Here is a 26,281-nt window from a genome sequence, read left to right as displayed (position 1 = left end):
TGCTCAAATTTTCATGATACATTTGCAGTGATGCATATTAGTGAAATATATTTTCTTATGAAACAATATCTTACATTTGAGAAGAAAAGCTAGAAAGGAATTATTTCAGAGAGCAAAAATGTGTCTTATCATGCCCAACCATGACAATTGAATGTCATTCAGTGAGTGGTACATCAGTGCCCATTCATAACGTTAATGCTGTGACTTATTTGTACAAGGAAAAGTTTTATGAAAAGGGTGATTGTTTCACTTAAAAACCTTTTTCAATAAAAGTCAGTTTTTAACAATAATTATCTACAGATTTAAAGTAGATAAATCATATATAAATATGACAGTATACTTGATCATTTATAGTATATATAATAATCATTTCAAAGATCATTTAATGGTTAAAAAAAAGATGGAATACACCTGTGTCGTTGCGACCTTTGTTTTAACTTGAAATTCGTTTAGCGAATTTTTTTTTTACCAGTGACTGGCGACGATATATTTTATTGAACAATCTGCGCGCCAGTCAAAGTCCGCATTCGTTAACGTCCGCATTTTTATCACCAACATTTCCGGATACTCTTTAACGATAAAGGCTTGAAACTTGCAATATAGAACGAAAAAGACGAAGAATTTACAAATTGTCGTCTGATTTTTATTTTTATTTTGTGCACATGGGTAAGAAGACTAGTAGAGCTTGGAATTAGCTAACTGTGAATAAGTCAATTTATTTATGCAATGGATGTAATGTCGACGGACACTTTAATCATGTTAGCAAGTCTTTAGCCAAAAAGGAAAGAGCCAGCTGTAAGTCATCCTTATTACAGGTAGCTGACACAAGCTTAACGTTGCAAGAGCACTAGCCTGAAGGGAGAAAACATCATAATGAGTGACAGAAGTTACTCGAATTATTCCTTTGACCCATTCTGAAACGGACCTAGAGCGGTTACTAAAAACACCGAAATACACTGAAAAACCGAAATACACATGTATTTACCTGTTCTCTCTGTATATATCGGTTTCCACACACAAATTATTATTTAATAATATAAAGCAAAATAAAATATGATTTATATGATTTTAATACGAATTATTTACTTTTTCCTAGTCGTAGCACGCGTCAGTTGGTCGTACTTTATTGGACAGGTTGATCGTTCCGGAATGGAGGTGGTATGATGACGACTGATCGTTCCGGAACGAATCTAATCTCCGGAACGGACGGTGTAATTCGGCTTAATTCATATTGTTTCAAGTCGCTTAATTAATGTTCTAATTGACTGCACTGCACACACATTTATTGTTCTCCCTTTGATCTAATTTCTTATTCAAGTTAAGAAAACAATCTTTTTTTGTAAGTCGCTTAATTCGGAACGGGCAGTGAAAGTCGGCTTAATTCATCTTTTAAATTGCTTAATTCATTTTCAAATTGACTGCACACACTTTATTGTCATCCCTTTGAACCCATTTTTTACTCAAAGCCAGATGTCACGCACATTAAAGAAAAGGCACCCTTTTGTTCAACGTTGTCATTATTCGTTAATTGTGCAACTAAAGAAATCATGCCCGACTTTGATTATGCACACATTTCATAACTGAGAAGTAAATGTTTTGATATAAAAGCGTTATTCAGTATTGATATTATCACATACACAAACATACGCAACAAGGATGGATCAATATCCATGTGTTATTTGTTCCAGTGAATGTAAAACTGACGCTTTGCAATGCACAAATTGCCGACAATGGGTCCACAGTGATTGTATTCCAATGAGTGCAAAAGACTTGAGATCATGGTCTTGCGATTACTTGGAGTTTCTTTGCACTACGTGTTCTTTCAGTGGAGATGTATATGATGCTGGACAAGCCTTACAAAGGTAATACAAATCTATATTCTCACTATAGATAGATAAATAGATACCTTGATGAATGACTTTTGTTTATCGTTATTATTCTTCAAATAAATATTTTGATCTTGATATTCAGAGAATTAAATAAGATTCTATTTGTGCCGCTTTTCTCGTTGAATGTACATATTTGTGACAATTACATACTTTTCCTGTATTTCTCTATGTATCCATCTATATATTCTGTCCATTCAATACATTATTAATGTTATATTCTTTTGAATTGATTGACTTACTTATTTCAAAGCGTACTTCAGTCAAAAAAAGAAATTACTTAATGTTATTATTGTCTACGCAAAACTTTGCGAGAAGACTAAAATATTGAATGTATTGATTTAAGTCACATATTTATATAGTTCCTATTCTTTGTTTATATTTGCTCTTACTATTTGGGGAGAGAGTACTCTAATATGCTCATGTTTTCTACTAAATCCCCGTTTGTAATTGCAATTGACAAAGTTTCTTAAAATAAATGATTTAAACTATACGTACCTAACCTATATCTGGCCATTTTGCCCTCTGGTCATACTTAATGCTTTAATCTACTTTTCTCGATGTGTCCTGCACACATTCTATTATTCATTTTTAATTGACTGCACACCCTTTATTGTCTTCCCTGTGATCCCATTTTTTATTCAAACTAAGATAACAATGTCGAGCACATTAAAGAAACAGCCCCGATTTTGATAGTGGATGTGGCTATGCATACCTAAGTTATAAGATAAAGCAAACAAGAATTTCACTTATATTTAAATGACACTGTAAAAATATATTTCCAGGCTGCAGACAGCTTTCCATTGAAGAAAATGAATGCCCTGACCTATGCTGCAAAGTCAGAAAGTAAGCTTCTCATCACCTACGGGATTTTGATTCCAGAATCAGAGTACATGGCTGCCATTGGAGAGAAAGATGCAGTTTCTATGGAAATTTTAAAAATGTATAATCCAGCAATTTTATGGGAACTTGTACCAATGTCAGTTTGTGGTGATGGTAGCTGTTTATACAGAGCAGTTTCTAGAGCACCGACTGGTTCAGAAAACTTTCACGAACTTCTGCGACTACGAACTGCAATAGAACTGATATTGAATCCTATTTATATGATGAAAAGTCCAACAGTTTTGTAGATTTGATCTGTAATAATCGCATTGTTGTTAGCGACTATTCAAAGCTTGTGAAAGACGCTATTGAGGCTGGTTCCTACTCTGAAATGACGCACATTTATGCACTAAGTGCCAGCATCTCCAAATCCATTCGTTCTTATTATCCGCCACAGTTACAAGCCGAGTTTGCATCAGAACCTTTTAATCGTAAGGTTGTTGGAAGGGCAGTGAACCAGTCTGCATCTCCCGCAGCATGCATAATGTGGACTCGAGTGTCTGTCCCAGAAAGAACAAACGGGTTTAAACCCAATCACTTTGTGCATGAAAACAAGGAGCATATGGTCGTTCTAAATGTCGATGACTTAGTAGATGACTCATTAGATGACTCAGTGAATGTTATTTCTGTTAATTCTGACATGACGGCAAAATACGTTAATAATGAGTCACATTCTGATATAATCGACGACATAACTGACATACACAAAGAGATAAAAGATGAAATGACACATACAAACATCCAGAAAAAGGCAAATTAGACCAGTGTCATTTTCTTGACACGGGGGAAAAACAGTGGAATTTTTGTTAAAATCAGAATCTAGTGTAGAATGCATTCCATGTGGTTTGAAAGAAAATGTATATATTTGATTGTGAATAATGCGAAAAACCTCGAAAAGAGGTCAAATAATGGCAAAAGTTCTTTTTCAGCCGACTGTGGTATATGGGATACATCTGCTGGTGCATCCCCAAAATCCTACTATTTGCTGTCTAACAACGGTAATCTGACCATGATTTTTAAAAAAAATGGAAGTATTGTTTAAAAAGACAAGTCCAGCGGAAAACTTAAGTATTGACCTTTTGATCCGCAACCTGGCAAAGATCAAGTTGTTATGATCCACAGGTACTATACTCAGTTAAAAAAGGACAATATGTACAAAAAGAGGGTCACATGGCATGGGGAGGGGGGTCTGGCAAGTAATTTGTCACTGGTTGAATATGTAGGGAAATTTCCTGGGTTAACGCTGCATGGAAACTTGCGACAGATGACAGAGTATTTGCAGACTCCTGACCTTGTTTTAGATGAGATTATAGAAATGACTGGAAAAATGAAAACGCATCAAATATTAAATAAACTTACTTCCAAATATGGTGAACTGTCCCAACTGTCAGGACTTCAACAAATTTATAACAAAAAAAATATCAAAAATCAAAGGACAGAAAAGCTCCCAGTCACTCCAACAATAATGCTAACCAAATCTGACATTTCGAAAATTTGGTAACAGAAAATAACCCTTTTGTAAGATCAGTTATCTGGACCAGCGCTAAACCCCCTTGTGTCATTTTGTACACAGACGAACAGATAACAGACATTAAGAATCTTTGTTGCTCTGGGCAGACTGTCCTTGGCATTGACAAAACTTTCATGCTGTGTAAAATGCATGTGACGGTAACATGTTACAAGCAACTTATGGTAAAACGAGTCGGAACAGGCGAACCACCAATCTTTCTTGGACCGCTCTTCATTCTCGACAGTAGCAATTTTGAAACTTAAAGTCATTTTTTCCATCATCTGAAAGTAAAACATATTGATTCGAATCTTAAGAGCCTTGTAATTGGAAGTGATGATGAGAAGGCTCTAGTCAAAGGCATTATGGCAGTTCTGCCCGAAGCAACACACATTCTGTGCACACGCCATTTACAAGAGAACGTTAGACATATATTGACAGATGATGCGGTTACCGTGACTGACCGCAACAATATCTTGAAACAAATTTTTGGGAAAGACGGACTAGTTGACGCCAATGACAGTATTTGCTTTGACGATATATGTGAAGTGTTAGAAAATCATTGTGCTGGAATTTCAGGAAAATTTCTTAATTACTTTCGGAAAAAACTAAAGACAAATATCAAACTAAAAGTCAATAATCCATTAAGAATCTATTAGATAGACTGCATGTGGAAAATAATAATTGTGAGTCCATGAACCACGTTCTAAAACAGATAGTTGACTGGAAGAAGAAAAGACTGACAGAACTTGTACAACTAACACATGAATTAGTAACCAGACAATTCAGAAATCTGAGGAGTGCTCTAGTATGCACTGGAGAATTCTGGCTTGCCGACAGTCATAAACAATTTGAGTTGAGAAAAACAGACTGGATAAAAATGACAGAGCAACAATGCATTAACTTTGTTAAAATGCTTCAGATGCCACATCGACATAGACACAAAATACATGATTTCGACGGACGGTCAGACAACTGTTGTTGCACAAAGGACTAATGGACGAAAACCTGGACAAAGGAAACGAAAAATTAATGTACGAACTGTGACGATTGCAGCTGAAAAATCTAAACATGAACCAGAGATTTCGTCATAATGTGCTATATTTTATGGTTTTCGGTTTGGTTTATTTTACCTTGTCTTGTGCAGCATGACTTGTTGTTTGATTTTCAAGAGGAACATAATCCTGAATACTACTGGATTGATTAATTCATCTGCGTGCTCAAATTATGCATTCACTGAAACCTGATACATTATGTGTGTAATTAAACGTAAATATTAAATTCTGCCAAATAATGAATAATACATGTGTTTTACAAAAATGCTTACCAGAGTTGTCTTTGTCTATCATCATATGTCGTGGCTTGTTACGATCACTGTTAATCTCACTCTTGCATATATAATATCGTATACACTTTTTGTACTTTGTTACATTTCACTTTCACTTTGTGTATGTATTTCAATTTGCCGTTTATCATATATATGTCATATCAAGTAAAGAATAAATAATTCATATAAAATTAAATTATTTTGCTTTTTCTTATATTCAAACATGTATTACTATTCCCTGTTCACATATTTCCAAGAAGAATACTTTCTTAACGACCTTACAATCAACTGTCATATCATCATAACCAGTAAATATATGCCAAATATTTGGAAACCTTTTAAACAAAAATTAAATGTTATTTATTTGTCAAAAACTATATCATTAAAAGTTATAGTAAATATATAAAATAACGTCGGCAAATACTTTTGATACATCAATACTTTTCCCTTTCACTCTGTGTATGTATAACTATGATTCGCCATGAATCAGGTCTGTCGAATCAAGTACGACCGAGTGTTATCATTACATGAATTGAGCTATAAATAGGAAAAAAGTAAATAATTCGTATCAAAATCACATAAATCATATTTTATTTTGCTTTATATTATTATTCAAACAAAAACAATAATTTGTGTGTGGAAACCGATATATACAGAGAGAACATGTAAACACGTGTATTTCGGTGTATTTCGGTTTTTCAGTGTATTTCGTTGTTTCTAGTAACCCGACCTAGAGCACTGCAATAACAAACCTCCTTTTTGGCGTAATTGTGTTGTTTGAGTGTGACGTACTGCTTCAAGCACAAACTGGGTTATGTAGCATGTTCCTATAGTTTTAAATTCATTTATAACGAGCTGCAGTAAAAGTGCTGTAGCCCAAAATAATGTTCTTGGCAGACTTAAAGTTTGCCAGCTTTTTTTTTAAAAATCTTGTCCAAGAAAGAAATATTTATTTTGAGAAAAACAGCAAAGATGTGTTATCTGATTCTGTCAAATCAATTTATTTAGTTTTCTAAATAGAATATAAACCCACTATTTTTAGTTCATTTTAAAGGCATTCATTTCATGCCTTCCAATTCAATGTTTACGTTACTTTGCACATGTCTCTTTTTATAGAACTTAGTATAAAGTAGTTCTCCTTACAGTTTATACAAAATAAATGCAATTGGGTCTGATCACATGACTTTGTTCTGACCGATGGAAATCTACCCTTCATTTATCAACTGATGCAACTGCAATTATATTAAAATTTAATTGCTTTGGTCCAACTAGACTTTTTTATGATATCTTTATATTGTAGGAATAAAAGCCAGACACAAGGATGTGGACGTGTTTTCAGGGTATAATAACATAACATTTCAGTTGGTTCAGTTGCATATTAGAAATGCACAGAAATAGACCACGAAGGGAAATAGTATGAGGAAGGTTTGCAAGGATGGGATTTATGGTAGTAAGAGATCATTAATGATTTTTTAGTTTGAATCATACCTGAGACTTGCTCAGTAATTGAACACTTCAACTTTCTACATGCACAATCTAGTGTGCTTCTCTATTTTAAAAATATGAAAAAATATTCTTATGGGGAAAAAAAGAGAATTATGCAAAAACTGGGAATCCTAATTAAAACCTGTGAATTTTGCAGGAAATCAGTAAATTATCACCTGTATGATCAAACAGTTTCTATAATTAGTATTTTAAAAAATCTTTTGATTTTAAATTTGTTCTTGTTTTCATAGTTTGATTTTGCATAGAAATGAACAATGTCTTTTTACCATTGCCAGGCTTGGGTTTTCCATTAATAATCAAACTTGATTGTTCAGAGTAAGCAGGACAGAAACAGAAGACAGATTTACAATAGCACATAAACTTGCTTTATAAAAAATCTCATGCTGATACTTCAGGGTTAAGGAGCACAATTGACTTTTGAAGAGTCACTGGTCCCATTTATTGAGATATAGGTGGTTCGATTTAAATTACTTCAGACACACCTTAGATTTGGCTAATGATTTGGACAGATTGGATACTATGGTTTTTGTCTTGCATTCACAGCTTTAATGATGAAGAAAACTTGCCATGAGAGGATAGTATACGTTTTTGTTGGATATTGGAAGAAATTTCATGATCAACGATCAGTTTCTGATAACCTATCAGTGATTGATTAATAATTGATTGATTTGGCCACCAGATGTCTTGCAAAAACCAGGGCTATTTTTAAACCAATATTCTGAAGTCTGAAATAATGAAAATGTTGCAGAAATGAATTTTGACCAAAATAAATTTCAAAATCATAGTCAGTTGGTCATTCCAATGAAAGGAAGTGATGTTGAAATAAATCAATTCAATAGAACAGAGCTAGTACAGTGATTTCCCTTTAAGCATCTGTAGCAAAATCATTTCATGGTCAAAACAAAATATCTTTTAGATTATTTTATGATAGGAAAAAGTTTCTGTAACAAGAGTTTGCTTACAGGATCTCCATTCTCTGGTCCTAGACTTTAACTTTTCAAATTTGGTCTTCAGTTTGAATATATTGCACTGTCATTATTTTAGAGAAATGTAGCTCTGGGCTTCCATCTTCAAAATATTATAGCAAGTTCTGTATATGTACTGTGGATATCCATTTGCCTGGTGTTGATTTATAAATATATTAATTTCAGTGCATGTGGAATACAAGATGGAATCCTACTTGATCTTACTGTACGTTACACTGGAGCAAGAGAATGCAATCCAAGCTTTGTTCAAGCAGCAGGACTGGATATACAGCAGGATGAAGTTTACAAAGAATGCTAATAAAGGTAATTGGAATGAGGCACCTTGTAAAAGTGAATATTTTTAAATACTTTTTCTGTTAATTTTTCAGAAAAAAGGGACTTATAATGGACTGTCTGAAAGATTATTTACTAAACATAGGTGACATTCAGACAGATTTGCTGTATTTTGAATTTTATGTTGCTTTAATTATACAGTAGAACCTGTCTGGAAAGACGACTCTGTTTGGAAAGACAACCCACTCTTAAATTATACAGTAGAACTTGTCTGGAAAGATAATCCACTCTGCCAAAAGCTTTGTCACTCAAGACAAGTAGTATCTAATGACAAGTCATACTGCTATTTAATCAGTCAATCCATGCATTAAGAATATGGTTTATGATGGCTGATCAAATTTTCTTTCTCAACCTATTGTTCAAGACAAGTGGTTTCAGAAAATTTGCTTGTCCCACCTGCATTTTCACTTGTCCCAAAATTTTAATCTCTTGCCTTGGTTCAACAGGATGTATTTATTTTAATCAACTTGAAAAAAACACGAAAGAAATAATGTACAGCATATTTATTTCTTGAAAGGGCTTACATTTTTGTTTTTGTTGATGTCATGGTATCTTATATACACTATTTCTTGCTAGCATATCTCATAGTATCAGTACTTCCATCAGCAAGAATGGAACAGAATTTACTAGAAGACTTTCCCTAGATTTTTTCAAGACTTGATAAATTGACAGAACAAAGTCCCTTACCTTGAGTGTGTTCTTGTAATTAGCAACATGTTTAAGTGCATGTATCGTTTTCATTTTAGAAAACGGTTTTCCATACTGGGCTAGTGTGTAGGCTGCCATTTTATTTGTTTTGCATTTAATTCTCTAATAGTTTTAAAATGACCTTCCTCTTAGAGTGTTAGCAATTCTAAATTCAGAGATTTTCTGGATAATGTCGAGCATGTAATGTGTGGCTTAGGCTTTATGAGGTCCAAAAATTGTCATGAGGCTTGCTTGATTAGATCCTAAATTTGTCAGTTCCACCAACAAATGCACAGGCAGAATTTTCAACCTTTGCCATTTAGGGATATTGTTTGCAATAACTGCAAAACATCTTTCCATCAGGCTCAGTGAATTCAAGCTATGGATAATTATCAACATAATGTGACTGAAAATGCCTGTGTCATTTTTTTGCTGCCACATAGTCTGGCTTCTATCACTTTGGAGAACTAGTTACCTTGGACTCATTGGCAGTCTTACATTTTATCCTTTCACTTTTCATGTGAATTTTCCTTCTTTGAGTCCTCTTGATGACCTTCATTGCAAAACTAATCTAGTCAACTCTTTTTATCCAAGCACCTCATTTGACAACTACTTGTACTAAAGTGATCATAATGTACATTTTATTGTTCAGATGCAAACAGTGACTGCTTCTTTAGCATAATTTGTTATCTTCACATGCAGTGCCACATATTGAAGTCAGTCCTCTGTATAATCAGTTTAAGAACTAAAGAATCATGTGGTCATCTAAGCAGTTCATAAAGGAACTGTACACTTATTGATAAAGAGCCTTTCATTAATTTCATTGCACTGACTCGTTGATTGATATTCAAGGGTGATGGGTATCTGTTAGGTAAATGCAATATAACAACTTACTAATAGGTTGTTTAAAGCACTGCTAATTAATCCTGTTGAATTTGTTTGAAGAGTTTTGATTGGCTGATAAATTTGGCCACTTAGCCCAATATGCAATCAAGCAGTAATAGAACTTGCACACATTCAACAGTTACCATCTATACTCACTTATTAGTCAATTCCAACTGCAAATAACAGTGACCCTGATCTGCTGTCACATTATGTGCTGGCAGATCAGGATCTGTGTTGCTTGTTCTGCTGATTGCACCTTACAAACTGCACTGATCCAGAACTGCTGGCCCGTTATGTGATGGCAGATATGGGTTTGTACAGTTTGCAGTTGGACTTGACTTATAAATGAGTACATGCGGTACCAGTGGCCACTTGCTGTAATATAACAGGATGTGTAATCCCAGATGTTGGGCTATGGTATTTGATCAGCCCTGTATCCCAAGACAAGTGGTCTCGTGTAGCAGTTGCGTTTCAAATTTACTGTACTGTGTAACCTGCCAGATTAAACTGTTGGTATAGATCAACATTTCCAACAATTTTGGTAACTTAATCTCAGCAAATAAGGTGTTGAATACATGCCAGCCATTACCCTTTTGGTGTGATCATTACGTTTTTCTTCATCAATTACATCTTACACTAGACTGTATATGTATTAGGCTTCTTTCATCCAATAAAAAATAAAATAAAAATAAAGCAATAAAGTGTTGTTTTTGTGATTTTTATTATCATCTCTTTAATTCCAGTTGTATAAATTTGAGAGTATTCTTAAAAAGGTGACTGCTGCATAAGTGTACTTTACTTATTTGATGTTTATGGCAACGATATTTGACCCATTTCTAAGAAAACAGATGGGTTTCTTGTGTGAACTTTGCCTCACGGATTAATTTTATTGATAAGCTAGCAAGTTAGTGACCCATTCTATACTTTCAAAGAAAATGGTGCTAGTTTTTAAGAGGAAAATGTTAGAGCAGATGGATCTTTTCAAACTTCAAAATATGTCACTTAAGAAAAATGACAGATCAACACTGCTTTACAAATTTTAAAAGAATACGAGAATAATTTATTACAGCACTCTGAGCACCATGACTGATCATTACATTATTCTAGGGGGTCCCGAGTGGCTGAGCGGTCTAAAGCACTCACTGTTTCAGTTCACTGCCATCTCACCTGCCTGCGTTGTTACTAGTCTCAGGCTCGGCTCGCGTGGTTACGTTAGAAAGCTTGCCGGTAGCTTCTCGTGGGTCAGTGGTTCTTCCAGAGGTTTTCTAGGGTTCTTCCTTCACCAGTTGTACTGGCTGCCATGTATAGCCTATCTTGTGCTGAAAAATGGCGTTAAACCCTACAACTACAACAACAGTATTCCAGATCACAATCATTCAGTGAAAGTTATACATGTAGACTACCATATTTACCGTATAATTTGTGACGCCGTGTTTGTTGGGACACCATAAATTAATTTTAAAAGTAATTTTTTGTGCACTGTATGTTCTGGGACAATCGTTTTTTTCGAGTTGTAAGTTATGGGACTCCTTTTAAATCATTTCGAAAATTACATGTTGGAAAATGCTCTCCAACTGAAATTTTATTTTAAAAATATAAAACTCTGTACTTGAGATAAAACTCTTTAATCCACTGCAGCAGCATCTCATCAACACAACCCTTCTGCACACGTACGATCCATTCTTTTGGTACATGAATATTTTTTTCGCTTTTTCATACCATGAAAAATTGTCAGTGGCAACACATCACCTGAAGCAGAAACTGCAAGGACAAAAGTCAGATTTTTTTAAAATCTGCACTAGTCTTGCTAATTCTCTCACTTTTGACCCCCATCTTGTCGTCAGTCCTTCCAGGAATGCAATCATAGTTTCATCCATGTTAATGATAATATTGTCAGAGAAATGATCAGTTTCTCTTCGGGCCTTCACAGATTCATCACATGATTTTTTTTCTCCAGATCTTCTGGGTGATGCTGGGTCATCGATGTTCCTGCACAAAGCACAGTATTGTGTCACTTTATAAACTGTTCCATTCAATTTATTTTAAAAATTTCCGTGTATACTTGTGAAAAGGAACTAAAGTTAGCATCCATATCTTGGCTGTCTTTGTATATTCAAAAGTAAAAAATAAAAATATCAGTACACTTAAAAGAATCCATAGTCGACTTCCGAGGTCAGCTTGCTTTGTATTAATATCCTATAAGAAAAATTCCGACTTCAGTGGTCGGCTTGCTTTGTAATAAAAATACTCTTTGTCTTTGATATCTTGTCACTAAGTTCAGAGAAGTTTACTGCTGGTTACCAGTTGTGTTTATTCACCACCAGGGCTTCTATGTGCTTGGCATCTGTAGTAATAATTAATGCAAAGGAGGACTGATGTCTGTGGGTAAATAGTAATGATACTTTTGTAACCCGTGCTGGCAAAAAGATTGTCACTTGTACTCAAGTGAATGTGTTTCAAATAATGATTTTTATATGCGAGATACTTTCATACAATAGACCTGGATATAATTCAGTCTTGGCAATTTTTCACCTAACACCGTGTCAAGCATGAATGGCAGTTGTCTTCAATATATTGGTTGATTATTTCACTCTCGTTTGTGAAATCATTTGCTTCTTTTCTGGCTTTCACGAATTCATCACATGATTTTATATTCTCCAAATATTCTGGGCAATGCTGGGTCATTGACTTCCATGCATGAAGCATTATATTGTGTCAATTTAAAATTTGTTCCATTGTTTCAATTTATTTTCAAAATTCCCATGAATACCGGTGAAAAGGAACCAAAGTTTGTTTTATTGTCTCGGCCGTCTTCGTATATTCCAAAAACAAACAAAAATCGTCTCACTTCAAAGAATCCATAGTCGGCTTCTGATGTCGGCTTGCTTTGCAATAAAATAACCTTTGTATTGATATCATTTAGAACAAAAAGTGACCAAAGTTGGCTTCTGAGATCAGCTTGCTTTGTAGTACAAATAACCTTTTGTCTTTGATGTCCTGTCGGTAGGTTCAAAGAAGGAGTTAACTGCTCGCTGCCAGTCATGTTTATTCACCACCAGGGCTTCTATGTACTTGGCATCTGTAGTTACAATTAATACAAAGGAGCATTGATGTCTGCGGGTAAATAGTAAGGATACGTTTGTAACCCGAGCTGGTGAAAAGATTGTCACCTACACTCAAGTGAATGTGTTTTCAAATCATGATTTTTATTTGCGAGGTACTATCATACAGTAGACCTGGATATAATTTAATCTTGATTATTTTGCACCTAACACTGTGTTATGCGTGAATGGCGTCTTCAGGATATCGGTTGATTATTTCCCTCTTGTTTGCAATTTTGTTGGATCCAGTTTTCAGTCGGATAACATGATCAAACCTTTGAACACAGCCACGCACAATTTGTTTCTCAATGTTCACGTCAATGAACAATGTGGCATGTGTTATCGGACATAATTGATGCACGCTACAGTATGGAAGCCTATGCTACTTATACGGATTTCATGGATATATTTTATTCTTTAATGCTCATGTTTAAAAAAAGGAACAAATGATAACAACACAAGGTTAGTTTCTTTCTTTTTATTATCAATTGAGCATTTTATTTTTCTATTTTATTGCAGTGTGTAGTGGGGTGGGTGAGCACAAATGCAATACAAATTTGTTTCATTTCTTAAGTCTTGGGATGTATGACCAAAGTGAAAAAATGTTTAATCATAAGTTCTGGGACAGGAAACAAAATAATTAATTTCTCGTGTCCCAACATAATGTTAAATACGGTACTTAAAGTGAGTGCTGAATATAAATATTTTTTCAGTATATATTGTGTTTGTATTCTGATTCTAATGCCTATGGATTGCGTCTTGTGTGACAAGAATTTTGACCAGTTGCAGAACTGCGTTAGTTGTAACAATATATCTTATTCATACTTGCTGTAAATTGTAATTCTGCCATATATTGATTACAGTTTTTACACCCAAATTATACCCTTTTGCCACTTATAATAGCAATAATTAAGCTTATGCCTTTCATGGGGTTGGCATGTGTAGAGGTGGCAGAAAAACAAAACCACCATATTCTGGTAGGCATCAGCTAGGTTTTACATTCTGCTAACCAGGTCTAAAACAGATCAAGAATTATTATTGGCTGTCTCTCTAGCTTGCTACTATGAAGTAGTAGTTGGCTGTTATGTTACCCTGGCAACTGCATATAAAAATATATTTATGTGTACAGCTTATTGCATCTCGGTCATTCTTTCTTCCTAGATCCTCGGCTGCAGCACCAACTTTGTGAATATAAATAGTAGCAATGAGTATATGAGTGGACTGTAGGTTTTTACATCAGCTGTATTTATTACTCAAGGCACTCGGCGATATGTGAATTATGGTTTTAATACTGGCTATCACTCCACAGTTTTCTCAGAGCCTTTGACTTTTACTGTGAAAACTTTTTTCACTCTTTTTTCAGAGTGAACAGTGTTAGTAGCTTCTGAAGCTGATTTTGAGAAAATTGAATAAATAAAAAATAAAAACAAAATTAATTTCTGGCTTTTATTATGGTACTTTAAATATTATATCATAGAAAAGAATGTGTTTTTTTAAAAATGTTCTGTCATTTATTCTAGTCACAGTATATATGTATGTATGGATGGATGTATGTGGTGTAACAACACATAAGTACAATATTGGCTATATTGTTCAAGTTATAAGTTAAATTCTACAAATGTGATTATGAAATTACAAAACGATTTGTTTGATATGGAGCCAACATTTAGTTGTCAAGATCTCTTTAATTTGAATTTATTTTCATGATAATTAATGTTTACAGTTGCTGCTCTTTCAAAATTGAGCCATCTAATCTTGGGATATTACTAGATATGGACTGTGAAGGTACACAACAGTTTTAGAATGGGTGGGGGGCTAAGGGAGAAGGATTGGATTTACATAAACGTGCTTGTAAGTCATGCATACTGTGTATACTCATTGACTGAAGCATCAAAACATTGTAGATGGTGTCTTGAATGACTCCACTGATGTGTGCACTGGAACAGAGACAGCAGGGATTATCCCCACTCCAAAAGAGTGTGCACATAACATTCTAAATGGGCATGACAAGATGAATTTAGATAAGGAATCAATATTGACCACAGGGTGTATCGATGCCCACTAGAAAGTTGGATCCAGGGCCACCAATTTAAGGGTTAGGACAAAACATGGTAATTTGTGGATGTATGTATTTTACTCCTAGTTTTTAATGGTTTTATTATGTAATAAAATCTTTCTGTCCATAATTTATATGAAGTATATTTTTTTCTTCAGAAGCTGGGAGTGATTTAGTATGTCCCAGAAACAGATTAGACTCTTCCCACAATGGGTCCATGGAAAGCAGTATGGAATTGTCTTCATTTAGCCAAACTTTAGGACGTAATTGCAAAAAAACTGCAAATGACACATGCTGCATATACCAAAGAGGCAGTCTAGAATCAGAGGACCAAAGTACCTGTGACAGAAATGAATCAGATTTTAAAAATATTGCAAAGAAAATGCTCTCACAAAATAAGGGTGATGATGAAGTAGCTAAGATGTTTCATGATTCATCATCTTTACATAATGTTATATGTGGTAACCAGTCAAAAGCATTTGATGAAGTTAGAGTTGATAATTCCACTTTTCATGAGGGAGTGTCAGATTTAAAATGTCAGCAGGTTAATGCAACAAGGTCACATGCACAAGTTTCCTCTAACTGTGACAGAATTAAGGACAAAAATGTGGGAGATGATCATGAGAAGTTATCTTTTGAAATCCAGGTAAAACAAGATGGTGATGACCTGGATTCAACCCAACCTGAAACGCATCTTTATGGTAGTTTTCAGGATATTTCCTCTGAACAACCACAGGTGAATGTTGCCCCTGATGCGTTCCTAACCCCAACTTCAGTAACAGTAGCCCAGTATTCTGACAAATTTCAGAGAGACTCTGCTTTCAGTCGGGAAAAAAAGTTGCGGAGGGTTTATCAGAAGAAGAGTAGAGTTTTAGAACAAAAAAAGGAGGACAGAGGGACATTAGAAAACCAAGGCAAGGGAGAAACTTTCAAACGACAGAGAACAATTCCTCCAGTAAGTAAAGAGACAGAGGTAGGAAGAAAAATGGGGAAAGGCTTCACAAGGAAAATGAAGGACAAGGTTTTGAAACATTGTTTATCAGATCACAGCAATAGGTGTGAAAAAATGATCTTAGAAAAATCTGACCATAGAAAACATTTAAAAGAAATTTCTCAGGATAGAATAGAGATGGAGTTAAAGCAGAATGTAGTGAGTCATACAAATACAGGGAATTCAGGAAAAACTAAATCAGAGAGCAACAAACATGTTGAAAGCATGACTTTGGAAAACTCTTCAGGGCATGAGGTTAGTATTTCAGAAATTTCTGAAGAAAGAACAGTGATGGGTTTAGAACAGATTCATACTGGGCATACAGTTACAGACAGCTTGAACGATTTCCCATTTCCTACAGAATCCAATTCCAATGTTGAAAATAATGGAAAATCTAAAATGGAAAAAGGGCGCATTTTTTGTGAGGACTGCAAGGAAAGTTTCAAGTTGGCAGGAAAATTCAGAAGGCATAAGAGAGATGGCAAGTGTGTGTTTCATTGTGAATTCTGTGGGAAAAGATACATTTCTAAGGATTATGCATCGTTTATGGTACATAGAAGGTATCACATGGATAATCGGCCTTACAAGTGTGAGGTATGTAACAAAGCATACAAGTTTGAATACAAATTAAAAGTTCATATCCGAAATCATACTGGAGAACGGCCTTGGGTATGTGAAGTTTGTGGTGCTCGGTTCATGGCGCCCTTTAATTTGAAACAACACAAGCTTGCAATACACTCTGATGAAATACATATATGTGATATATGTGGTGTCAAACTCTGTAACAAAGGCTACCTAGATTGGCACAGAAAATTTGTTCATTCCACTGAGCGACCCTTTACTTGTCCCACTTGTGGAAAAAGTTTTAAGTCAAAACAGAATCTGAAGAATCATAAAGTTGTGCATGATGAAGCTCTTGCCTTCATATGTGACATATGTAGCAAAGGGTTCAAAACAAAAACTAGATTAAACTATCATGTTAGACGTCATCAAAATGACAGAAGATATCAATGTGAGACTTGTGGTAAAGGGTTTTACTGTACAAAATCGCTGCGTGAGCATCAAATGATTCATTCAGGGGTTAAACCCTATAAATGCCCAACATGTGAGTACAGATGTACTCAGAAAGGTAATTTAGACAAACACATGAAGATTCATTTAAGTAAGTGACAGTTACAGATCTTGGATAGGAGCTATGAGTAGTAGTCTCATAATATCTTGGCCCTCCTACCGCCTGGGTAATATAATCTTCATGTTTTGAATAAGGGTAACTCAGGGTAAAACATTCTGCTTGTACACTGGTATTTATGAGTGCTAGCTGAGGGCGGGCAAGTAAAATTTTGTAGATGCTTGTCTAATTAGACATATGGCAGACTAAGCCAATTCAGTGTTACTTACAGTGAAGGATGATCAAAATTGATGTAGACAAGTCACCTGCCATGCAGGACAAGTAGAGAACTGAAAATGTTTGAAGCTCTGTGGGACAAAAGTTTTCAAGACTTGCAACTATGTTGTATATTTATATTCCTTATTACTCTTATGGTGTGCTTCTCAGAAGTCATTATCAAGGTTTGAGGTTATGTGTGAAAGTTTAAGGGATACATTTGGGTGTGCAAAGAGTTCATTCTATCTGGTGTGGATCTATGAAATTCATTTTCATATGCAAAACTTGTATGTTTACCTAAGAAATCCATATGCCTACCAAGTGGTGGATGATGAAGGACAAGCATTTCATTAACTAAAATAAAATTACAGCCACGTCATGCTCTTGAGCACATCAAGATGAGTGGCAGCTTAAAAGATTTTGGAAGCCCAAGCTTCACAATATATTTTCTTATCTTCAGAAAATCTGTATGACCTTTTTCCATGATAACAGCGTTAGGTAGAATTTATGGAAATAAGACAAATCATTTGCAAACTGTACCAAAAAACATCACACTGATTACTGGAAGAATGACGCATTCTAATGGTGTGCACTTGTTTTTCTTGTTATGTTACCAGTACATTGGTTTGAATATAAGGGCCATTTAAGGATGAAACAGCAGAGAGTTGGAAGCACTGAGGTGGTGTGTAATCAGTCTGTTTTAAGTGTTTTACGTTATTGGTGTTGGTTGATTCAAAAAATCAAAGAATGGTCGAAATAGCCAAAAGACCAAGCATTATGTTATGACTTTAAATAAATGATTTTAGATGATTCAAGGTTTCTTTGCCAGAAAATTGTCTACTTTCACCTTAAATTGATTTTAATGTTTTATGTGCATCACCACCCAACATGTTTTAGATCAATAATGCACCCTTTCAGACACACATTCTTATTGGTTATTGATCACCAATTTCAGCCAGTTGGAGTTTTTAAAAGATAAGCAGGTGATTGTGATTGTCCTGTGAATTCCAGGACACAAATCAATATTTTCTGCAAAGATGACATTTTCCATAAAAAGTATGGAAAATATCTCTAACCAATTAAAAAAATAGATATTTGGTTCATTAGAACCAGTCATCACTTTTTAAATTTCATTTGATTCCCAGCACTATTTTATGTTGACAAGATCAATTAGAATTTCATTGTTGGTTTTTAAAAAGAAAGTTCTCAGTGCAACACCCATACCTTTGTTCTGAAATGACTCTAATCTACAATAATTGTTCTGTGGAACATTTTGTCTCACCTTTTATGTAGATGCCAATTTTTGGAATAAAATATGTTTTTTTTCCCCATGATACTTACCCTGTCATGGTACTTTAGGAGTATGAGCACACTACAATGCAAAACCAGCTCTCCCCATGTCAAGTTGTTTCCCCACATAGGTGGCAGACATATGAGAGTATCTCAGCATGGCTATAGGGATGGTGCCAAATCCCACCTTTACTTAAGCTACTTCTGGAGCCGAAAGCATGCTCTGCCAGTAGGATAAAATGGGGGAAGATTTGAGTCCATATAATATAATTGGGTAAGTATTATGAGAAAAATGTTTTACTACATAAATGTGTTTTTTTCTCTTCAAATCTGTTATCCATTCACTATACCTTAGGAGAATAGGTAAGAGGTGAAGGGAGTTAACCCCTTACATAAACAGGGTCCATAACCAGATGCAGCTAACTGAGGGCCCTCATCCTGGTGAATTTGGTGGAACAGTAATGCTCAGATCATATGCTCATGGTGATTGCCCTTACCTCATTGGGTAAAATGCCACATTAACATGGATTTGATCTTGGGTAAGTTCTCTAAAATCAAAACAAATAACCAAATAGGATCCAGAATAATTAAGCCTGAAAGAAGATATCAACCTTTCCATCTTTCAAAAATGTAGATAATATCTCCTTCTTTGCAGTGACTCATGTCATGTACCACTTCAGGGTCCTTAGTGGGTTCTTTAGATGACTTTAAGGTGAAAAGTCTGATTAAAATCAGATCTCCACTGTCCTACAATCAGACAGTGACCGCTTAGAGGTCATGTTCTGGTGACCTATGTTATTACCAGAATCACTAATTTTATCAGCCAATCAGATGAAGTCGTATCCTTGCATTTGGGTAACTGAGCAGTATAGCTGAAGAGCATCAGTGTGTATCAGTTTGATTCACTTTCAGATTTCTGAAAGCTGCATTTCCATTGGCTAACTCAGAGGTCACCAGAAAATGACTCCTAAGTGGTCACTGTCAGATCTTCACCCAGGACAGTGGAGATCTGAATTTAATCAGATTGCTAAAGTGAAAGGCTTAACTACAACATAGGTTATGCAGGGATGGTCCTGGCTTTTAAAAAGCTGTCGCAAAAAAAATTGCCAACCTCAATATTTTGTCGCCAATTTTCAAAACGTGTCGCCAAAAAAAGTAGTGTACATTTTTCCAAGTGTTAATTTAGTCTATTAATGTAACAGGCAATGAAAATTACAAAAGATGGATTAGTTAATACTTTAATTACAACAAGCATTAACAAAATGTTACAAAGTGTTACATGAAGATCCGTCGCGATTTTAGGGCTGCCCACTTGTTGAATGCAGTTTCAAAGTCTAATTTTTCACCCCCCTTTTATGGCTAGCTTCACAAAGCTTGTAGCGAATTGCTTCCTAAATCCCAAGAATGATCACTGAATGCTGTATAAATTTTCTCAACAAGCAAAATAGGATCTCCATTCCCACGAATGAAACTTACACGAGTCAACACCTGGCAATATTGGACCGTATATAAGCATAAATTCACACCCAATTTTAGGGATTCTTTCACTCCTGTATTTTGAGAAATAAATAATTATTATTAATTATGCAAAACTGTTTTTTTTTTTGCTATTTCTTGTTGCGGAGTTTAAGTCTCTGCAGCTGTAACACGGATTGATGGCAAAAGGAAAAGATCAATGAGTAAAATGCTGCGCTGGCGACAGATATAATTGTGATTGAGATTTTTTCCATTTGCTTTGTATTTATACGCAGTAGTCGGTACCTCAAAGGTTATCAGTTTTCTATGAAGGTTCAGCAAAACTATTGTATTGGTATATGTCAACAACAACAAAAAAACAACAGAAAGATTAGCCATTCAATTAATTGTATCTGTTCTATTCGCATCTTCAGAAGTTGGTCAGTTGTAGGTATAGTTTGGTAGCATGATTGACTGTATCACAGCATACAGTACTCAGCCCAGATGTCAGCATAAGCAGATTATGATGTAACAATGCATGGTAAAGATGGGGTTGTCAATATGAACAAAGGATTGTTTGTGTAACAGATTGATTCCAATGCATTGCTTAGTCAAGTTTGTGGCTTCCTTTCATTCTCCCTTTTAATTTATCCAGTCCAAATCCATGATTGTATGTACAAATTAAATAACCAAAAAGTCTGTCGCCAAAAAAATCGCCAGATGGGATATTTTTGTCGCCAATAAGGAAAAAAAATCGCAATTTGCGACATTGGCGAAGCCCAGGACGATCCCTGGGTTATGCACAAATGACTGATTGCAGTGAAAGCAGGGGCGATCACCAATGAAAAAAAAGAATCACAATAGAACAGTTGTTTAGATCGACAGACAAGTTATGTATTTCACTGATCTTGCCAGTTGTAGGAAATGGGAAGCAGGTTTTATAAGATAGACCAACAATGTTCCACATAGCAGTTACAACAGGACTTTATTATTCAACCATATCAGAACCCATGGTAAACTCCATCTGGGACACAAAAGCCAGTGACCTTTTGGTTGTGATAGGTTAGAACTTGCCAGAAATCAGAGAAGTCTTTGTTGTGTTATATACCCACCCCTCTGTGATGCCAAAATGTGTGAAATCGTTGAACAGTAACTATTGATAGTGATGGATGCCAACTTCTTTAACTCAAAATGGCACAGGAAAAAGGGTTTAAAATGGAATAACTAACATAAATTGGAATTAAATGTTTCTGCACAAACAACTATGAGAAAACTTATTGCTTCACCCTTGTGCTTTCAAAGTGGCTATCATTCTAGCCAAAGTGATTCTTTCCACCACCAGTTCTGAGAAATCTTTGCCCCTGAGATCTTTTTTGCAGGTTTCATACATCTGCATATAGATGAATACATGCCATCAGGGTTGTTGGAGCAGGTAGGGTTGGGGTTTTTTTTGTTGCCAGGTTTGCCAAGTCATTTAACCATGATTTTCCCACCTGATGGGGAGAAATCAGGATAAGGCAGCACGTTGATTCCCTAATTTTTTTCAGGTTCTTTGGGATTGGAGGTTTTGAGGGTAAAGTGTATGCTTCAATATCATTTCAGTCTATGAAAAGAGCATTGGCTGCCCAGGCTTTTGGATCTGGGACTTGAGATACCACTATTGGGAGTTTTGCATTCCATGTTATACAAATGAGTACAGATTCATGTAATAGTGCATGGAGAAAGTTGATCCAGCAAAGAAGGTGCTAAGAAAGGGAAATGTCCCTGCTGTCATTCTAATGGGATGTACTTCAAAACTCCAGCCATTTTGGATGTTTCCATTAATAGACTTGTGAGGGCTGGAACATGCAAAACACTGGACCTACTTTATTAGGAACGCAGCTGAAAAGCTAGCAAAGGAGGAGGACTGCACATCGACGATGCAAAGCAGCTGATAAACAAACTGGATTAATGATGCATTAAAATCATTGAAGGGAAAGCAGACCTCATTAAAAATTCATTTAAATTTTGTGGCATTAGCAACCATAGGAATGGCTGCGAGGATCACCTTGTGTGTTCCAGTTATCTTGAGCCAACATTTGATAGTGGCGATGAGGAGTATGTAGAGTTTGATGGATTTGATTATGAGGATTTGGGCCAGGTGCTTGCCAAATTAAGAGCTCTATGTAACTTTTGAGAACATAGAAAATAGTTAATGTGAACTGTTTTGAAAGTAAAAATAATTTTAATTGAACTGTGATAGTGTTCTCTGAATTATCGATTGTGCATGCATTACCAATATTAAAACTATTCTAGTTGGTATTAGTGCTTTTTTTATATACTAGTAATGCATATTCTCTCACTCTCCTTATTATTAACATGATTACCGTAGCCAAGTAAACATGTACTAATTGATGGTCGCTTAACAAAGCAAGCTACATCTGATAGTAATCCCTCTGAACTGTGATAGTGTTCTCTGAATTATCTATTGTGCATACAGTGCCAGTATGAAAAATGCTCTAGGTTGGTATTCTTTTGTGCTTTTATTATTTTACCACAATGCATTCTCACTCTCTCCATTTTATTTGAACATTTACTGTAGCCAAGTAAACATGTCCTTATTGATCGTTGCTTACGTCAAAGCAAACTTCAGTTTTTAAGGTATTATGATTATTTTCAAAGCATTACTTCAGAAACATCTTTATTGTATTTTGGTGGTATTATTCAAATTTAGCGCTGCTGTACCTTTAATTTGAATCTAAGGCATGTACTTCATTCAGCGCAAGTTAAAATCTTCAATGTACATGCAGTGACACCATGGTGTAAACATGTTAACTAAATGCGATCATTGAACCAAATGCTATTGTTGTTGGTTCTTGTCATCTAGGAGTACATTTTTTATGAGTTAGGTATTTACATTTTCAAGGCAAAATAAAAATGTAATTATGGTACATTGGTACAATATTCTAATGCAATAATGCTTAAACAAACAATAATAAACTGAAGAAATATATGTAGGTTACAGTTGTAAATGCTTACAGCAACCCACTAATGCTCTTGTCATGAGTCATATACATATTTGAATTGGGTGGAAATAATAGGGACAGAGAGGAAAATTATATATATTTACTGAATTTTCAAACAAATTCTATCAATTTATAACATTTTCATGTAATATTTCATGACAATAGCCCCTGAACAACTATGGTCATTTTTTAAAAATTTGGTTATGATCCAGAAAATATATTGAATGATCAATTGTAGGAATAAAATGCTGAACGTGTCATAAGACTTATAGGACGTGAAAAAATTGCTATAATTTTGTCCCAACATTTATAGGTCATAAAAAATTACTTTTTAAATAATAAGGGTGTCTTAAGACTTGTAGTGTCCCAAGACTTAGTTATTACAGTAAGCATAATGGTATATAGAATGCATGCAAGCAGAATGCCATGCATTCCATATGAACTTAAGGTATACATTATATTCAGTCATAATGCTATAAATTCCATATAAACATAATGGTATACATTGCATAAAGCATGCTGGTATACATTTCATACAAGCATAATCCTACACATTATATACTGTTCTGTATATTTCATTTAAATTATGTGCTTAATTGTTGTCCATGATTGTAAGTTAGATAATGTAAACAGGATGTTTGCTTGGCTAATTGACCACTCCGGTGGCCTAAATGGTTAGAGCATCCGCCTTGGATGTGGAATGTCACGGGTTCAGTCCAAGGCTGGGTCATACCAAAGACTTATAAAAATGGTGCTTATCAATAAGAGGTTTCTGTTGGGACTAGTCAGCCTAGTGTCAGGATAATGTGACTAGGTGGGACATGATGCTACATGTCTGCAGCATTATACTCCAGTGCAAGACATCACTATAATCTGCCACACTGCAGACATCATAGCGATATGACTGAAATTTTTCTAAAAGCTATGTTAAAATTCAAATCACACACACATACATGGCTAATTATTGTCCTTGATTGTATGCTATAAAAATTGGTTGTCTATGATTTTATAATATTCTAGAAACAGACTTGTTTACAATTTGATTAGAATTTTCCATTAGAATGACTCGTGTAGGTCAAGTGAGAATATGTATATATAAGGACTTGGTAAACAAATAATTCATTCCTGTTTTAAGACCAGGATGCGGGAATCCTTTGCAGTGTGTTCAGATTCGAGAGGAATTATTTGTTTAAAATTTCATTGGAATTACAAAGTGCTCACTGACTTTGCATTAACACGTTACTTTGGAATTATTGTGAAATCATTCAAAGATGTTTTTGATTGCATCAGAACATTCAAGACTCTTGCAATTCATTCCAAACACGCTATACTTATGGACTTGTGTTAAGACATTTAGGATTATTTGGGATTTAATTCACAATACTGTTTCATTTGAATTTTCTCTCTGTATTGTAGAGAAATACAGTTTTACTTAAATTGTTGGTTTCACTTCTTTCTGATACTTAATTTAAACCCTAGAGTTATAACAGAAATTGGGGGCTTGTTGAGGATCTAAATTTCTTTAAAACATTTCAGAGATATTAAAAATTGTCTTTAAAATGTAAATTGAGTTTGGTATTAGAATTTTCATTGTCCTTGATAAAGATTCACATATTTGAGAAATCTTTCATGAAACCAGCAAGCATTCACAATGTCAACTAATGTTGAGAACTTTGTTTCAGATCCTACCCATTATGGATTAGAGTCTATGACAAAGGATGAGTTGCTTGAGCTTTTTGAAGCAAACTGGTCTTCAGCAATGCAAAAAAAAAAAGAATATTTTAATTTAGTAATTGGCAAGACAGGAAATTTTTATATTAGTGCTTTGGGTTTGATTAGTAAATCTGTCTCAGGTTTTGATAAGACATTAAAAGAATTACAGCTAATAACCAGATGGAATTAAGAAGACTTAAGCTTGTGACGGAAATAAAGGAAATGCCGAGTCAGCAAGATGAAAGGTGAATGAAATTCAAATGCGGGGGGGAATACAACTGCAGATGTAGAGAAAAGAAAGGAAAATACAATATAGATTAAAATATTAGAACTGGCTAGCAGATCACTCTCCCCTTTACACACAATTTCAGGTTTTGATTTCACCAGAAAGATTAGTATTTCATTTTCAGGAGAAAAAGAAGTAGATAAGTGCTTTCTTCATTTTGAAAAACAAATTGCTAAAAACATTAAAATAGTCGAGAGAGCATTTGGACTTCATTATTGCAAAGTGTACTTATTGGCAGAACTCTTGAAGTCTTCACTTCACTGTCAGGACAACAAAGTGCTGATTATGATATGGTTAAGGAATGTATATCTTAAAGGGCTAAGAGTTGGTACCTGAGGCATATGAGCAATGGCTTAGGAATTTTTCAAAAGAAACCGAAAAAACCCATGTTGATATTGCTGGGGAAAAATAACTATCTGATGGGTGGTGCTCAACCAAAGCAGTTGATAAAGATTACAATAACTTCAGACAGCTCATATTAATTGAGGAGTTCAAGAAGTGTATCCATAGTGATGTCAGACCTATCTTGATGAGCAAAAAAAGTGAAAACTTTGTAAAAAGATGCTCGTATAGCTGATGATTATTCCTGGACTCTGAAGATTTTATTTGTCAGTAAGACTTCCTCTCGGCATTTTTATGGTAAAACAAAAATCATTGTAGTCTCATAAAAGTACTTCCAAATTTTAAGCTGGCACAGCTATTAGAAATCAAACATCCAATACGACTGATCAGAAATCATTATCTCTTCCTATATGCACTTATTATAAAAAGAAAGATCATATCTCTTATTGTTTCAGATTGAAAAATAAGCAGCATAATAATGACAGCTATTCCAAATGCTCATATATTTAAGAGGTCAGTGTCATGTTCTTGTATTGAAAGCAATACATTTGTTGGGTCAAACACTGTTTGCTTCTTTTTTGGAGATGCATGAAACATTCATTCTTTATCGTGTATTAGTGATTTTGCCAAGCCTATCCCTATTAAAATATTGAAGAACA

At 34.8% G+C, this 26,281-nt stretch overlaps 1 protein-coding gene across 3 annotated transcripts; it reads left to right on the top strand.

Annotated features, from left to right (window-relative positions):
* The first annotated feature begins 576 nt into the window (after positions 1 to 576).
* LOC149774279 (uncharacterized) lies at positions 577 to 26,281 on the top strand. 3 transcript variants are annotated; one of them, XM_089945513.1, is made up of 3 exons: positions 577 to 666; positions 8,260 to 8,397; positions 15,315 to 26,281. In XM_089945513.1, exons 1-3 carry the CDS (start codon positions 663 to 665, stop codon positions 17,315 to 17,317), a joined length of 2,145 nt encoding a protein of 714 aa, XP_089801639.1. In that variant the 5' UTR covers positions 577 to 662; the 3' UTR covers positions 17,318 to 26,281. The 3 variants fall into 3 exon arrangements, with proteins under 3 accessions (XP_089801639.1, XP_089801640.1, XP_089801641.1); XM_089945514.1 differs by having other exon boundaries at positions 577 to 815; XM_089945515.1 differs by lacking the exons at positions 577 to 666; positions 8,260 to 8,397 and adding an exon at positions 13,366 to 13,562.

This window comes from Sinohyriopsis cumingii, unplaced genomic scaffold (genome assembly GCF_028554795.1).
Source record: "Sinohyriopsis cumingii isolate HCF-2022 unplaced genomic scaffold, ASM2855479v2 utg000356l, whole genome shotgun sequence".
NCBI lineage: Eukaryota > Metazoa > Mollusca > Bivalvia > Unionida > Unionidae > Sinohyriopsis > Sinohyriopsis cumingii.
The sequence above is the reverse complement of the archived record's forward strand: the minus strand, read 5'-3'. Positions and strand labels throughout refer to the sequence as shown.